Source organism: Strix aluco, chromosome 14 (assembly GCF_031877795.1).
Source record: "Strix aluco isolate bStrAlu1 chromosome 14, bStrAlu1.hap1, whole genome shotgun sequence".
Taxonomy (NCBI): Eukaryota; Metazoa; Chordata; class Aves; order Strigiformes; family Strigidae; genus Strix; species Strix aluco.
The window spans coordinates 2,891,389-2,909,057 of NC_133944.1; the positions used below are offsets into that span (position 1 = coordinate 2,891,389).

At 47.4% G+C, this 17,669-nt stretch overlaps 1 protein-coding gene and 1 non-coding gene across 7 annotated transcripts in view; both read left to right on the forward strand.

Moving 5' to 3' along the window:
• The first annotated feature begins 2,520 nt into the window (after nt 1-2,520).
• The window catches only part of FBXO31 (F-box protein 31), a 29,629-nt gene continuing 14,480 nt past the window's right edge, over nt 2,521-17,669 (forward strand). For 2 of the 6 annotated variants that reach the window (XR_012625137.1, XM_074839927.1), the window contains exons 1-3: nt 4,088-4,478; nt 12,009-12,080; nt 14,530-14,616. Coding sequence is in view for 4 of the 6 variants with exons in the window: in XM_074839927.1 (XP_074696028.1) it covers nt 4,088-4,478; nt 12,009-12,080; nt 14,530-14,616 (550 nt within the window). In the remaining 2 variants the exon portion in view is untranslated. Of the gene's footprint in view, nt 2,727-4,087; nt 4,496-12,008; nt 12,081-14,529; nt 14,617-17,669 lie in introns of those variants that run through there. The other 4 variants (XM_074839929.1, XM_074839931.1, XM_074839928.1 and 1 more) reach the window with 4 other exon arrangements.
• TRNAM-CAU (transfer RNA methionine (anticodon CAU)) lies at nt 3,615-3,687 on the forward strand. Its single transcript has one exon. It is a non-coding gene; the product is annotated as a tRNA-Met (tRNA).

Genomic DNA, 17,669 nt, shown 5'->3' on the forward strand with positions numbered 1-17,669 from the left:
TTCCACTGATTTTTAATGCTCCTAGGATTTAAGCCATTCCACACATATTCAAATATTAACCAAGTACTACGTAGCCTGTGGCTTCAGCAAACACCCTCCTTATTTACATCGTGAGAAACTGAGGCATGCAGAGGTTCAGTGAGCTGCCGGTGATTGCACAACCTTTGCTCAGCAGCCGACCCAGTAATGGCATCTTGAACACCTGACTGCCTGTCCCATGATCTGTCCTGGACAGGATAATGCCTCGGCAAACTGAGCTGCCAGAGGTGTTGGGCACAATGAGATTGTTCAGGGTGGACCGTGGCCAAAGCTGAAAGAACGACAACTGCTTCTAGTAGAAGAGCTATAAAGTCTTTGGTGACCCCAAGCACTCATGACCACAGCTGATCATCAGAGCGACTAATGCCTCATTGCAAGGACAGTATGTTGAAGAAAGACCATACCCTTTTTCATAAAGAGAGGGCACCGAGCTCAGCTCTAAAGCAGAAGGATGCAAAGCGCTTCCTGAATCATCGGCAGCATTTTCCGCAGTGCTCTGGATTTTCCCAGAAGAGCTCAGTCTGTCCACTGATCAGTTTATCCTGCAAAATCTGGTGAGACCAATGTCCAGACAGAAAGGAAGAAGGTGGGAAAGACTAAAATCAGGATGAGAAGAGCTATTTTCCAGATTAAAATAGCAAGGAAAGGATATCTGAGATGAAATATGTACATCACAAAAACCAAAGCAAAATTCTTTGGTCTTTGTATTGAAATATTCTCTCTTTGATGTGTCCTGCCTCCAAGGATGCTGATTACAAAGCAGAGATCGCATTGCAGACTTATGCCAAAAAAAACATGCTGCAAATACTTTGTGTGGCAAACAGGGCTTGCAAAGAGGGTTTGTTCATCTGTCTCGGCCTGCCTTGCCATACTTTTCTGTCCCTCTTGCCAAATGGAAAATAAATAATTCTCTCCTAGCTGTTCAGGTTATAATTGGCTGGATATGCCATCAGCTGGCTCATCCCTGCTCAGAGGCTGGGAAGGCGTAAACACTTCCAGGATTACAGAAAATGAGGACACTAACTTTGGGACCAATCCAAAGCCCTTTAGAGTGAGCGTGAAGACTAATTGACTATAGCAAGAGCTGCATCAGCTCCATAATTGCTGAAGGGAAATGAAACAATAACATTTCCCCTTTTGGTACATCCTTTTCAAGAGCCCTGTGGTAATGGCTGCAAGCTGCCTGCCTGAAACAGCAGGACTGGAAAGCTCTGGGCTATTACTCTGGTAATGTCTACAAAGACATTGGTAAAGCCACAGAGGATGGGAGATGATGATAATGCACATTTACGGTTTTCCCTATCATCACAAATAAAGCTGGTAGATTCAGATAATGGATTCAGTAACATAGAGGAGAAAGTGCCAATTTTATAGTCTGATGACAGGGTGGTAAACACTGAAGTTGTAAGTTATATTCAGTTACAAGCACCCTGTTCTGCACCAGCTCTCTGCCTTCTGGGCCCCAAGGACCTTCTCTGTGCCCAGCCTCCAAACTCTCTGTAACCACTGTGTGATGCTCTGCAAGAACTGCACCAGAAACCTTTTCTGTCTGGGTCTTGAAACTTGGAGTGGTGACAATGATAGTTTCTCCTCTCAGATGTGATGAGAGGCTGGGATTCCCCCACTCTGCCCCATGGGAAGGGGAAATGCGGTCACCCCGAGCACAGAGAGCAGTCATCACATTGCTTCTGACTTTGCTGGGCTTCACAACCTGCCAGATGACATCAGTGCATCATGCACTCGCCTTTCAGCCGGACAGGCTTTTCCCCTTCTTCCTCTTAATCTGGAGAAAATGGGCATGGGGGGATAGAGCTCTGTGGGAATTGGCATGGATTGCTGATGGGCCGTCCTGCCTTCTGCTGGGTTGGTCTGGAAAGGCGGTCAGTGGGCCAGGGGAAAAGTCTGATCACTGAGGGATGGAGCAGGATGCAGTGGCTCAGCATCCACAGAGCCAAGGCTGTGGGATAAGGTTATAGGGGTCAGGTGGGTGAGTGAAAGGGAGAGAAGGTTGTAGGGTGATTAGGCTCAGCAAGAGCATTCAGAGGAAAAGGAGAAAGAAGAAAGTCCAGACAAAAATAGAAAATGCAAAAGAGGGAAAAGCATGTGTGTGCTGTAGACTGCTGAGTTTCTGCTCGAGGCAATGTCACCAAGGACATCTTTTGTTTCATTCACACAAAAATCCTTGCCATCAGTACTTTTCCTGTCCTTTCCATGAATCCATCAGTTCCTAAACAAACAGACATGACAAGGCCTTCTAGAGCTGTGTCAGAAACTTTGAGTACCAGCTGAGCATTATGTAACACAGGGGAAAAAATCATGTGATTCAACACAGGTGGAAAACAGCTACAGACATATTTCCAAACAGTTGATGTTTGGTTTAGGTGACTCATTATCCATGTGCCTTCTTTTAGATGCTTGGGGCAGCTTTTCTGAATATAATCAGAATTGTGGGCACTAAACTTGCCCGTCACCAAAGCCCCAAAGGATTAGCACACTATGAGAAATGCCATCCTCATTCTGCACGCGGGCAGTGTTGGAGGGAGGAATGCAGTGGTCCAGGCTGTAAGAAGCCGAGTGTTTCCTCATCCTGTGGTTGTCGCAATTTTGTTCATACCACAAGCCTTGCAGCCTGGACTCATCATCAGATCGTCCCGTATGCGTGGCCATCCAGATCCTTGGAAACCAAGGTATTGTTCCCCTGACAACAGAGCTGCCCACTTGGCAAAATCCTCGGGCTGTCCAGCACAACCCAAACATCTCTTCTTGTCTGGTGGGGCTGATGTCCAAAGGTCTGTTCTTGCTTCACCTTCTGCCACTTGGTCTCTCTGCAGGCCAACAGCCTCTCTGCAGTGATTCTTGGGGCTGAGGTTTGGAGACTTTCTGCATCAATCACATGCCTGTTTTCCTATTTTCTTCCAGTTTAGGTGTTTGTTGCTTGATTGTCATGGTGACCGCTGCCTTGAGACCTTCACTGAGGGGGAAGCCTATTGATTAGGATTCAGGGCAGCACTTCTGCCAGCATCGCAGGGGACCCTGCTGAGCACTTTAGGGAATGCACGGAGTTCATTTCCCTGCAGAAATCCCAGTCAAATAGCGACTGTTCAGAGAGGCAGACGAGGTTGGCTTTAATTTTTGTAATTATATGGAAACAACTTGATTTTCTTGTGTGCGTGTTGTCAGTGCAGCCCTTACAGTCCATTCCTGGCCAGCGCAGCTGGATGAGGGTGTGCAGGAACCCCAGAGGACTCTTTTAGGAATGCAGCTGTTTTGCGGAACATGGGAAGAAGGAACCATTTACAAAAAAAGAACCCAAAGTCTCTCTTTCAGAACAGCATGGGAAAGAGAAGCCATTTGCAAAAAAATTCAGGTCTGTCTTGCAGAAAAGAATGAATTTGGGGAGAAGAAAAAAAAGAACAGATCTCACTTGCAGAAAAGGAACCATATGTAAAGAAACAAGGTTTCTCAGGCGGCACGCCGAGGAGTGGCAGTAACGGGGTGAACACCAGGAAGGCCCCGGGACGGCGGCGGGGCTGGGCGGGCAGAAGGGAGCTACGCGGGGCGGTTTCTTTCGAGGAGCCTCGTTAGCGCAGTAGGTAGCGCGTCAGTCTCATAATCTGAAGGTCGTGAGTTCGATCCTCACACGGGGCAAGAGTGGTTTCCTCCTTTTTTTTTTTTTCTTCCCCCTTCCCGCAGGCAGAAGTTTCTAAGGGAAAGGGATATATCTATACTTTTATTTTTTCGTATTGAATTGCAGCAGGGAGCGGGACCGCGGCGGCGAGCCCCCCAGGCCTGGCAGCGGGCTGCAGCGCAGGCCGTTACCGGGCCCCGGCACCCCTCCGCCGGTCCCCCGCCAGGCGCTCGGTCCTCCGGCGCGCTAGGGGGCGATGCCGCCCCCGCTGCCGGTGCTGGCGGGGATAACGGCCCGTCGGCCGCGGGGGCGTGGCGAGGCACGAAAGCGGCGCTGATTGGCGGCGCCGGGCGGTGGGCGGGGCCCCGGCGGCGCCGCGCGGCGGCGCGCACCGCCCCCTCAGGCAGAGCGGCCGCGGCCATGGCGGTGTGCGCCCGGCTGTGCGGGGTGGGCCCGGCCCGCGGGTGCCGCCGGCGGGGGGCGGCGCGGGAGCAGCGGCGCGGTGGCGGCGGTGACAGCGAGCCCGACACCGATACCGACCCTGAGGAGGCGGGCGGCGGCGGTGGCGGCGCCGTCACGGAGGACGAGGAGGCGGCGGAGCGCATCGAGGGCGGGCGGCCCGTGCCGCACCCTGCCGAGGCCGGGCCGGCCGGGCGGGCCCCGCTGTCCCTCCTGGAGCTGCCCCCCGAGCTGCTGGTGCAGATCTTCGGCTCCCTGCCCGGTACCGACCTGCCTAGCCTGGCCCGCGTCTGCACCACCTTCCGCCGCATCCTCCGCACCGACACGATTTGGCGGCGGCGCTGCCGCGAAGGTACCGCCCGCCCCGAGGTGGGGGGCCGGGGACGCCCTGAGGAGATGGGCCCCGGGGGGGGTGGGCAGGAGGATGCAGAGGGGGTACAAGGTCAAGGGCCCGAAGGATGCAGGTGGAGCCCGAGGGTGTGGGGAGGCGATGGGGTGCGGAGTGGGGGTCCTAAAGGGATGCAGGAAGGAGAGGGTGGTGGGGTCTGGGAGTGCGGGAAGGAGCTGGGGCCCGAGGGGGTGCGGGTTGTGGGGCTATGAGGGGTGCATGCAGGGCTCCGTGTCTGGAGGGTGGAGGAGAGGGCAGATCCTCTGGGACACGGCCCCTTCTTGGTGGCACTTGCTGGAAAAGGGGTGACGTGCGAGCAGCTCTAGCAGAGGGCATCAACCTGGGGTTATTCCCCGGGGCGGCAGCTGGAGGGAAGGAACGGGGATGGGATCAGGCCCTGGCAGATGATGCCTCCACGTAGGATGTCCTTGGGTGAATTCTGAGGCTGGGGTGTGCCAGGCAGCGAGGACAGGGAATGACCCTTGCGGAATGGGGCTTCGCCGGGGAGGAGAGGAGCCCTTGGGTGTGCAGTGGGGGGGTCCTGGAGCTGTGGAGGTATAGCAGGGAAAGCGGGGAGCCTGCTGGGGTCTGGTGAGTGGGTGGGTGGAGGGGGGCAGGCCTGGGTAAGGTCATCCGTTCCTGGCCTGTCTCGGGAAGTATGGGGACAGGTACGGAGGGGTTTCTGGTTTGCATGTGGTTTCCTGGAGAGTGTCTGTTGCAAGGATGCTGGGCTGCATTAATGCAGAGACTCGGGAGCATTGTTTTTCAGTAGCGCCTCAGTCCTGTGTTGCTATGGCCCTGTGCTGTTAGGCTGCGATTCTTACTCTTTACTCCTTGTCCTTTTCCTCACATCAGTGTGGCTCTCTGTCCCCTGTTTGTCAATCCAGCGGCTGGCCCACCCTCCAAGGGCTGTCTTGCTGTGCTCATCGGCTCTCTAAATAGTGTGATCCTGCCAGGTGCTTCTGCTGCCAGCACATGAAGTCATGTATATTTTGTCGTCGTTGTTTGTTTTCTGTTTTTAATTCCAGTGAGGGCATCAGGATGAAGAATTTAGGTATGACAGAGTGGCTGCCTGCCATAGGCAGTGGGATCTGTTCAGATGCATTAAACCTTGCAGGAATGAATTCATGCCTTATCAGCACTATCCAAGAACCCTTGGACAGTACAAAGGCTGCACCTAGGAAATGTATACCAAAGCGTTCTTATTTCTTAGTTCAACATGGGATGATCCCATTGTCCTAATAACTTTTTTTTTTTGGAGACAGGCGAATAAAATGACATTCATACTTTCCTTATGCTCCTCTACTGACGTAGAGGCCTTGTGGACATTTGTGCATTTCATAAATGGTTTGCAAAACTTCGCTGGTTACTTGTTTTGATAGGTTATGATTCTGGCAAAATGCTTCTATAGAAATGTATATAACTTTTAAATACAGGCTAGATTATCTTGTAAAGGAAGCACTGAATTAGGCCTGATGGGGAAATAAATTTGTTTATTGAGTTCATGACTGCTCCTCGGATTTTCTTGCCAGTAGGTAAAGCAGTATTCAAAAGCTTAGCAGAAATTTAAGGAAGCAGTGGGCTCTGTATGGCTAAAACTAAACCAGACTGGAAGGGAAAGTATCAAGGCTACGCTTCTGTCTCAAGGCCCTTAGCTAGCTACAAGGTGAGAGGTGCATAAACCAAATTTTTATTCTCTTTTCGCACAGTTTCTTCTGTTTCCCCAGTGTATCTGTTCCAACCACTGTCAGAGAGCGTATTGGTGGGCTGCTGGTGTGATTGAGGTAGATCTTGTACCAAAGGCATGGCGTGCAAGCTGTGCTGAACAGATAAGGGTCAGGTTTCTGGCTGAAAAACTTACTACATCTGTGAAATGGTTACTGCAATCTTTTAACCAGTCATGGTTCTCCAGGTGGTTCCTAATCTGGATTTCTTGCACTGTTCACGGTGCTTTGCATTGCTCTGCACAGCGGTGTCAGTAATTACTGTTGTGGTAGTACTGTAACTTTGAGTATTTGTACACTTGAGTGTAAAATTGGTCATAATTTTATGGACCTGTTTTGCAGTTAATTTCTCTGCATATATTTCGGTGATATGTTGCACATGCTCAGCCTCTGAATGTTCAAATGTGAGCGTGCAACTGTGTGATGAGTGCAGCTACTTGAGAACATAGATGGACATCAGATATTAGCATATAAATACACATATAAAATTTAGAATATCCTGTACAGTATTTATCTATAGCCATACATTGGTGACTGTATGATAGTCAAACATAAAATGTAATTACTTTTTATAATCTTCTTCAAAACCAAGCCACTTCCCAACAGAGGACAGTTCTTAAGTGTGTACTTGTATCTGCACGAGTCTTGTTGTGAAGTGGCATGTCCTAGAAACAGAGCGAGACCATGCATGCCTCTCCTGGCATACTCCTTGATTGATGGCTTATTCACTCTGAAACCTACTGATGATGTTCCAGAGCTGAGCTCTTTGAGGAGGTAACTGGTAAACTCGAACTTTGTGTCAGTTGCATACGCAAAACTGTTTGTGTTTTCAGAAATGTACAACAGTGAAGAAACAAGAAAGACAATCCTAAAATTAGACAGTTTTTCTCTGAGAGAAGCTGATTGTTGTGGTGCTTTGGTTTGGCCATTTTCTACCTTTGTCTTGGAGAGGAGCAGCTGTGAATGTAAGGAAAAGCTGTTGCCCAAGTCAGATGGGGCACTCAATCTCCTGAGCATTGGTATCTTGCTCTTGCACTCTGTGGACAACTCTATTGTAGATCAGTTTTGAGTATGTGTTGTGATTAGCCGAGGCAGCCAGAGGACTTGTCTTCCTGAAAGTAGAGTGGCTTTTGCTGGTGATTGTGAGCTGGGATTAACCAGAAGTAGTTGTGTAACACTGGCATGGCTGTTAGGGCTGTTGTCCTTTTATCATTGCAACTGTTTGGGGTAAACAATGTCTCTGAATTGCTTCTTTGGCAAGAGGAGGGTTGCAGTCACTTTCATGTTTTCTATAAATAGGAGATTGCTGATCTCTGCAGTGGGAGCAGAATTAAAGTGTGTTTCACCCTGGCTGGTGGCCTGACATACCTTGATTAACACCTGATAGCCCATTTTAAATGGTAACCACTTCCATCTTAAAATAAAACAGCGCAAGTGCAGCAGAACACCTGGAAAGAGACCAGTAATTCAAAACAACCAGATCTAGAACTTGGATGAAAAGGCTTTTGTTTGTGAAAACAACCTCCAACAGCTTCTGGACCTGCTGAAAAATGTCAGCCAAGGTGTTAAAGATGCTAACCTTCAGCAAGTATTATAGAAAGAGGTGCCTGTGGACAAGAGTGGGAAATTTGGTTTATACACTCAGTGAGGGGACTGTTGCGTGGAGTTCAGCTCTCACAAGGCTCCGGAGAATCCACACAGGAGTTTCATGTACAGCTGCTCCCACAACAGGAACAGCTTCTTGTAGTGCTGCACCCTAGTAGACGCAAAGGCGGTTTTAATAAGTCACAAGGCTCTGATCTCCCTTTATGTGAGGTTAGACCATTGTAAGTGTGTTTTTTTGAACCACGGTGGGCTTTTCTTCATCTCTGATGACATTCTTTGTCAAGATGCCATCTAAAAGTTGGTGGCTGTTTCTTGCTGTCAGTGGCAGGTGCTCACTGGCTGTAGCCATCCTTCAGAGGGTCTTCCTTAGATCTGCTTGTAAGCTGTAGAGCTGAAGCTACCCATCTTTTGCTTTAGGGTTTTTGCAAATGCTTTCATTTGATGCAGATCAAATCTCCTTTTGCTCAGCTCCTTATTTGCGGCTGCAGAATATCTCGGTGGTAACTACAAGCCTTCCCTTGGGAGAAGTGTTTGGGAAAGTATTTGGTGTATTTTAATCTGATAGCTCAACCTTTGGAAACAAGAAGCCGGTTCCAAACTTGTCCACCTGGTATTTCAGAGATGCTAGCCTGAGAATCTCCCATTTCTGTGGTCTCCTAAATAATCCAGTAAATTTCTATGCTTTCTGTTCTGTGTACAGCCTTGTAAACACGCATCTATCCAGGAATAATTGGAGGACTTGATGAGGCAGAGCACAGTGGAAACCTAGCAATGATAAGGGTGTCAAGCTCCACCAGACGTCCTAATTTCCTCTGAACTGCGGATGTCCACATACAGTGCTTGCAGCTGCTTGCTGGCATTGCTGTGCTGAGAAAGAGAGAAAGCAAAAGCAGTAATTTGGTCTTCGATAGGATTACAGGGGTTCTTCCCTGCCTGGATTGGAAGAACCTTGTTTGTTTGTTTGTTTTTTAAACTTCAGTCTAGGCCACACAGAGGGAGGTGTGTGACATGGCTTCTTGTAGAAAAGCAAAGGGAATGTGAGGCTTAGAAGAGCATATGGTGAGAATAGGCAAGGGAGTAAATTACACTTGCAAAAGTATTAGTGCAGTCCATAATAAATGGAGACTGCCTTTCCAAGTCCTTTAAATTCCAGTGCGTGTGACCATGGAAACAGCACTGTGTCACTGTGTTTGGTCAATCTTTCAAGCACTCCTTATAAACCTAATAAAACATGCTTTCCAGCTGGTCAGGTAAGACCTTTAAAACTAATTTCCATCCTTGCTTTTGAAGCAGGATTAAGTGGCCATTTTCTAACGGTATAAATGTCATGTGTGAATTTCTGTGACTATTAACTCCTTAAAATACTTTACCCAGTGAGCTGTTGCACTGCGATGTGTTTCCTTAAAATAGACTTAATTGCACTGAAGTGGAATTTCCAGGAAGAGCTTGAGCTCTTCAAAGCTTTCTTGGAAAAGGCTTTCTATTCTCTGTAAAGAAAACCTTATCAGTTTTATTTTTCTGTAACTGTCTTGAAGCTCTAATTACTGTTAATTTTATGTCCCTCTTGTCTTCTGGATGAAAAAGAGATGGCCAGCTTTCTTGCTTACAGTATTTGGGGTTTTTGTAGGCACTGTGAGCCAAGAGAATGATTTTTCCCATCAAGTGGCCATCATGGTGTTAACTGCTCATGGGTCTGAAGAGCTTAAGTGATGCACTTACCCGGAGTTAAGCCATCACTCTGGGATTTGGACTCTCTGTAGTTGTTTGCTGAAAAAAACAGGAGAAGGACTAGTTATAATAAAATGAGATGAATGTTAAAGCACACTAAAATGAGATTATTATTTTCTTGATAATACTTTCTTGGAAGCCATGGATGTCTAATGTCAGACGGCATGTAGCAATATCGAACTTCTAAATTTTTGTCTTTTTTTAAAGGAGCTTGCTATTACTTGGGAGAACTTTCAGTCTTTTCAGCAAAGATTTGAATTACAACACTTAGGAAATGCACCTTTAGTAGTGGTTTGGCTTTCATAAAATTTCACTGCAGTTATCAAGGGCACTTGGGATAGAGCTTTAATATCAAACCACTTCCCACCCCACCCTGTTGTTTCAAGATACCTGCTGGTAGTGAATCTACCGTGGCCCAGCACTGAGAGTGCACTCAAAGTGATTTACAGACCTACTAGGGAAAACGCTTTGCGAAAAATCAGCAGCTTCTGGAGGAAGAGAGAACGTCACTGTGCTAGTACCGCTGTTAGAGAGCAACGTGGAGAAATGCCATTTGGGCAGGATCCTCTGTATGTCTCCTCCCTTTCTGATGCAGTATAAATATCTTCAATGACACTGAATTTAATCTAGCTGCAATGCCTGCTGCGCAGAGTGTGCATCTTGCTGATTCTGTGGCCAGGTGAGTATTTGTTTACATGGAACAAGCTGGCTGTTTCCCAACAGCAGGCTATGAGCCCACTGTTTCTGTCATCTTCTAAAGATCCCTAACTTTCTGATCAGCTGAGGAAACATACTGTTCCCTCCATCCCTTTGATGTAATTACCAAACACATACCCACTTGTATACACTTTGCAGACCAGTGGTTGAAAGCCTTGATAGCTCTGGCTGGAGGGCTAGACATGGGGTGACTGTAGCGTGGGTCTGAATTTCCAGCCTCCAGCCGAGCTCTGGTTTCACAACTCTGCAGAATGGCTCCGTCGGGTCAGCTGGCCATAGCCCAGCGCTAAATAGCTTGTTTGTGCTGGGCTGGATGTACTTTCCTGCAAGCTCGTCTCTCTGCTCTCTGGCTAATTGTGCTTCCTCATCCCACCTTGTGTTTAATAACACTTAGAGCTTCCTCTGGCTTTTGCTGCGGAAGTCAGCAGGAGCTTTGCCACTGACCTCTGCATCTTTAAATGAAGGGCAGTGTCTTTGTTGTACCTTCTGCCCACTCTTACCTTTATTGAACTTGCTGCTTACCCGAAGTGATGTTATACAGAACGTGTATTCCCCATAGTGGGCTGACAGTAAGCTTTGTGTGTGCTTTATCATTGTGTACATGTACCACAAGTGTATTTATAGACAAGAAGAGGTTGAATTCATTCAGGGAAACTTCTGCTTTTCTCGTATATGAAAAATGAATTCTCCGTTTGCTGCAGGTTACCAGCATTAGGTAGTGGTATTTGGCAGCCACAGGAGATTGGTAATTCAAGAAAGCTCGACTGAGGATAAATTTCATGTTTAATGATTTGATAAGGGTCTTCACAAATACACTTTAGCATCAAATATCTGGTAGATGTTGCTAAGGAAAGCTGGTGTTTGATCTGTGGTATAGATGTCTTTGATGTCAAGGAGGGTAGTTTTCCATACTGAGATCTATCAGGCTCACTGCAGCAGGCTGTTTTTTGTGGCTGATGATTTTCTGGGATCTCCCTCCTCTCATTTCCTCCCTCTGGTCTTCTAAGGATTTCTTTGCATTGAGATGTTAGTACTTGCTTCTGTTTTTTTAAAGATTCTTAGAAGTTCGGCGTTGGCTTCCTGAAAAGGATAGGAGAGAATCTCATTTTCTGCTTCAAAGCTGCCTTGAAGATCTCTGGATTGCTTTGTTTTCAGGGTGTTCTGTAAGCAATCAAAGGCATTTGAGTGTACAACAGACCCATCTCAATCTGATCTGCTTTCAAGTGTAACCATATTTGTACATGCTGATGCCTGTTTTATGTCTCCATTTCATTCTTTTTAAAGTCTGTGACCTTTTCTTTAGGATCCTAATAAGCAGTTTTCCCTGTAGGATATCTCAGTAGGAGTAGATAATTACCACACACAACCATGATTTGATCTAAACGGGCATACAATCCCAGCTGGAATGAGTACGTCTTCCACATTTCACATTCTTTCTGGTCTAGGTGTAAGCATCTGTAACTTTGCTGTTTGTGTGTTCCTTATGGTGTGTTTGTTGCTGGCACTGCTTGTAAAATGTGTTAAGATTCCCAGGCTGCAATGAAATTACATCTAGTTTTCTGTTTTCTCTTCAAAGCAGAAATAAGATTCTTGGACTAATGTGGCAGCTTGCAAGAATGCACCTAATAAGATCTTATTTTTGCTCAAACAGTAGATATCAAGATCCTGGGTAGCAAACACCTTTGTGCCAGAGTTGACGTTATTATCTGTGTCATTGCAGAATATGGCGTCTGTGAAAACTTGCGGAAATTGGAGATCACAGGAGTGTCCTGTCGAGATGTTTATGCCAAACGTAAGTGATAAAGCTGATACAGATCTGTATGTCCTTGCTTAGTACCAGTTTTGAAAGCATATACATGTTGAATATTTATTAAACTTTGATGGCATAAGTTATTCAGACTTACTTGCTCATGGCAGGGGTTTCATCTGTGAAGTTGACATTTTTTGAGTTTTATTTAATACGAAGCAGATGCCAAGAATTGGGATGTCTGTGCCCCCCAATCCTTTGGCAGGAAAAGAGCAGGTAATTTATAATAAGTGTATTGAATGTTTTGCATCCTTTCCTGTTTTGCCATTTTCAGATCTTGCTAAGGAATTAACTGATATTTTTTTCATAGCCCTAATGTAGCTAAGTCTTGATCTCAGCAAAAGGATGCTGTTATGTGCTGACAGTGAGGAAAGTGCTGGAGGTAAAGGGGTGAGCGATCCTCTGGCCTGCTCCTGAAGGAGCAGAGCCTGTCAGGGCTGGCCTCTGCTGGGGTGTCAGTGCGTTTTAGGAATGTCTGTGGGACTGAGACCCTGCTCCTTAGACCCATTGTGCCTTCTGCAGGGTAGATACATATCCTCTGTCTTGCAGCCGGGAGGGGTGGAGGCATCGTTGGAGGAGAGAAAGCAGGGCAGGCTAAGGACTGACTGGAGGCCTGGATCCGTGGTGGGGCTGTCTGCCCTGACACCAGATCCTGCCCTTTGCAGTCAGAAGCTGAGCTGGTTGCTGAGAGCCTCATGAAGCCCCCAAGAGCTCCCATACTAGCACTGCCAGGCTGTATTGTCTTAGTTCCCCACCACAAATTTTGTAAGGGAGTTAGCTGTGGTCCATAGCATAAAAATTTAACCTGCAGCACCTGGAACTATGGCTTCTGACTGTTCAAAGAAGGTCCTGCTTTATGAAACAGAAGCAGAGAGGTCAATCACGAGAGGTCTCTGTAGGCTTTGCAGACCCAAAATCTGGCTCAGCTTCTACATGTGCTGTATTTGCTGAACCCTGAAGCAGTGATGACCTCAAGCATTGATCTTAATGCTGGAAAGAAAAACAGGTGAAAGGGTTTTAATCCCATCTTTAATAGACTGGACGAGGGTCCATGGGTTAATTATTTCATCACCCAGTGTCCCTCTTTACCTATTTGTGCACTAGGACTGGAGCTGCCTAATTTTCCTGGGTGAGAGGGCTGAGTGATGCTGAGCCAGCACTTAGATGTCCCCAGAGAAGTCTCGTTAGCACTTGAGGCCTCCCTTACTTCCCATTCAATCCGGTATCTCTGCATGACCCTGGTGTGGTAATAGCCACACAGCACACACCATATTGGATCTTAATTCTGCATCACCAGTCTTAAATGGCAGAACATCTCTTCATAACCTGTAGTCCTTTTTGCTACAATAGTTCCATGGTTCAGATCTATTAAAGTGATATTTAGTGCTGCTTTTATACACAAGCTATATGTAAAAATGGCCTTACTGGCTCAGATTTATGGTGTCTCTCTAGCCCAGTCCTGTACCTCGCAGCCATGGCTGTGAGCAGTCACTCAGGGAAGACTGAGAAGAGGGCAAGCCTGTGCGATACTTTCCTCAGTACTCTCCTGCTTCTGACTGTTTTCAGGTTGGGGGATTTCCAGAGTCTAAAGCAGTTTGTTGATTTAGTAGCCCTCAACAGATCTATCTTACACGTATGTTTCCAGTCTTCCCTTGCACCAGAGTAGTTTCTGAATCCATAGCCTCCATTGGCAAAGAGTCCCGCCTGACGTGTGAGAACCACCTCTGTGATAGATTTGATTGCACTTCTGCATTAGGACTGTGTCCGTATCCGTTCAGCAATCCTAACTAGCAATGGTTACTCTAAAGTCAGAATGCTTGGCAGCCATTTCTAGCTTTTGGGGATGTACCATCTTGGCTCTCCTGCTCAGATTCAGCAGTTTGCCCTGTTGCAAACACTTAGTGGAACAGTTTCCTGGTGGTGTGACCCCATTTTTCTCTGTTGTCCCATAAACTTCTTTAATTGCAGAAGAGCTAATTTGGGGTTACTGGCAGGACTCACATGCACTTTTCCATCTGCTGAACGTGCTTCCATAAGAAGTAGTGTGGGAAATGGGGAACTGAGCTTAAGTAATCCAAGGCCTGAGCCTTGTCCTTGTAGTTACTTGGCCTAAGTGGTCTTCTTGAGATAGAAGTGCTTGTTGCAGTCGCACTACAGAGTTTGGAAGACCCCGATTCCCCTTTGAATTCACTGGATGCCGTTTGTAAATATTGTCTGTGGGAATCTTGAACGTGCCAAGTTCTGTGTAAGTAATCCTGCTAACCGAGTGTACCTGAGACTGGGCCTGACGGAAACAAATGGTGCACCACAACTGGAAGACGAGTCAAAAGAGAGTTTGACTTGCCTACATGGTTGGTCCAGATTCATCATACTGTTACGTGCTGGTTACAGTGGAGCAGAGTTTGCTGGTACTTACCCTGCTGTGTCTGTTCAGGTATAAACCCACGAGTGAAGTCGGGGCGTTTTATGAAAATCCTTCCCGACTACGAGCACATGGAGTACAGAGATGTTTACACCTGCCGTACGTACCTCCTGCTGGTTGATGCTTCCTGCACTAAGCACACACAAGATGCTGCATGGAGTGTGACGTTGCTTTAAGCAGATTATTTTGGGGTGGACCTTGGGACAGTATGGAGGGTGCTGTTTAGTCACTTCTGTCTGTTGCTCATTAGTGGAGTATTCTGACTCTTTAGAGTGACAGTGTGAGCAGGGCAGGCAGTGAGGTTTGTTGGTTGCCTTTTGAAGTGCTTTGAGTTAGAAAATGGTCCTGACTGGGTGCAAAAAGGAGGTTCTCTGTTCACAGTAGGGAGCACTCACTCTGCTCTTCATGGATTGCTTCTCCCTCAGAAGGAAGTATTCAGATACCCTGGTGAGGGCTCCCAAAAGCAAGTTTAAATAAGCTCTGCACTGGCAAAAAGCTTTGTCTTGATTCAGATGAGCTGCATTCACATCCACAGCCCTTCCCAGTGAAAAAGGCTGAGGGTTCCCATACTAATTCCCCTCCCTGCACAGTGGATCCTTTTGACCACCATCTCCCTCTCTAGGAAACGTTCTGCTGGTGTTTCAGAGATTGTGATTTGCCTTCCTTAGTCAAGAAGCCACTCTGGATAAATTGTTTCTCCCCTCTTAATGTTGTCTTGAAGAAAGAACAGTAAAACATTGGGGTTTAATGCTTACTCTTTGCAGGAGTTGGGGGGGATGCTGTTTAGTTTACATCAGTTAAGGAAGCCAGTACTGTTTGGTATTTGGAGAGGGTGTTGAGCTGTATCTAATGCCCCTTTGGGTCTGCATAGTTTTGCAGACTCAAGTTACTAACTCACTGGTGCTTGGGAATGTAGTTTTTTGCACACACTAATGAGCAGAATGGATGCTGCAGACTTACCTGTGCTAAAGAAAGCACTCAAGCACAGGCCACATGGAGAAGATGGTGTCTTTAACGTGAGTCATGACAGACAAACAGCAGCAGGGCTACAGCAGGAATGAGTAGAAAGTTTTAGGTTTGGCAGTCCTGCCTGTCAACACCAGCCTTGTTCTGGAGCTGTATGGGAAGGAGAGGCACATCTGAGCTGCCCCTCAGGACGAGGGACTTCTTTGTAGATTGCTACCTGGGTGTTTGCTCCAAATGTGCCATTTGTGGTGGCTCTCAAATGGCATTTTGTGCTGTTCCCTCAGTTGTTAATTCTTCAGCTGCAGCCCCAAACTTCTGATGTCTCATGCCTCTTTTCTCTAGGGGTATGTTGTGTTACTTGGGGAAAAGTCAGTGTGGTTTAAGATGCGATTACCTGCTTCCCCCTTTTTCCCCTCCTGTCTGCTAACTGCCTGCAACCATGTTGCCAGGATTTACCGTCTCTGTGCTCCCTAATTCATATTTATGCATCATTAGCCAGGTCAGCTCAGATCACTTTCCCCAGGGTTTTAAGCTAGCCTGGCTGACACTGAGCTCCTTCCACTAGCAGGTCAGTTACTACCAGCTGGGGGGCAGTAACTGCTTACATTTTTCCAACTCATTTTGCTTACAGATACCTTGCTGCATCCTGAGAATCCCAGAGAGTTGTAGTGGATCGAGTCTTTTCCACTCAAAGTGAGCTACCTCTGCTTTAAAGGCTGCAGATTTCACTGCAAACTCCCCTGTTAGGTTTTTGCATTTCTCTGCCTGTGCTATCCAAGCTGGACACAGGTAATGCAATAAGATTAGTTAAAACAGTAACATCTGATAGCATCTGCTCTCCTCCTCTTTTAATAACCCATTCTGGGGTTGTAACTTGTCTGTTCATCCCTACAGTGTCTGTGGTGTGCCAGTGCTGCAGTGCTTGCTTGGATCGCTTTGCATTTGCTCAGTGTCACTTCCTTGTCCTGTGTCTGACTCCAACAAAGAGCACAGGCATGAGACCTTTCCCAGGCAGCCTTCTCTGGGTGGGAGCTTGGGAATTCACTGCTTTTCCTAGCCCATGCCCAGGTGGATTCACGCTGCCTTTCCATCTGAAGAGTGTGCAGGGCTGCTTGTGGCAACGTGAGTAATATCCAGGCTGGGTGGGGGTTGTACTGAAGTATCCAGTGGATTTATTTTTGCTCCATTTGGCAGAATGTGGGCTCAGAATTTTGATTAGGCAAGAGGCTTCTTCAGGATTGAGAAAAATAGGCAGTGTGCATAGGAGAGGAAAACCTTGGAGAAAGACCCAAGTGCTGTTGTCTTTCAAGGAGCAGGGAGGGAAACAACTGTCAGATCCATCCTGTCTCCCGTCAGGAAGAGCCAGAGCTGGAATTCCTCAGGTTTTCTCTTCCATGAATATAGTTGCTGGCTCGCTGGAGCCCAGAGACACCCCAGCCTTGAAAATGGAGCTGTGCTTTCGCTTTGAGATTTGTTTGGGCTTTTGACCAAGAACCAGCATTTTCCCCAGTAACTTCCTTTCCTGAAAGAATGGGAGGAGGAAGAGTCCACAGCACCCTGAGCAAGTGAGGGAGAGGGCTTGTCTGTTAAGGTGTCCCTGCCAGGGGTGTTGGTGTGTAGGGAGGGTGAGGCTGTGTGAAGCACTGCTCACACTACAGCCTGTTTCCCATCAGCTCATCTGTGGTGCCAAACAGCTGGGGTCTTAAAAATCTGAAAAAGAAGAGCTGCCCACAGTAGTGGGGCAAGCGGTGCACAGAAGCTGCTATCCAGTGGTTAGGATTCTTCTGGAGGTGAATGGGATTTTTTGGCCTCTTCCCTCCTTTGCAGCCCCAGGTTTCCGGGTGGTCGGAGCAGATGGTGAAGCAGGCTCTGTCTGTGACTCTGCCACATTCCCTGAACTGCCATGGCTCCTGGCGAGCCGAGCTGCAGCTGGAGCTGGCTGTGTACTCAAAGTGAGCACACAAACTGCCCTCGACAGGCGTGTGTCTTGGAGTGGAAGGGCTTGCCTTGTCAAGCAGACACTTACTGCGCTGTTGAAAAGTCCATCAATTGTAGCTACAGCTCTGAAAGCGCTCCTCACAGGAGCTGGGGGAGGAGGGACATCCTCATCACTCTTGGATAGCTTAGCATCAAGTTTTCTGTCCTAAAAATAAACAACAACAACAAAAAAGCAAGCTGGGTTTTAT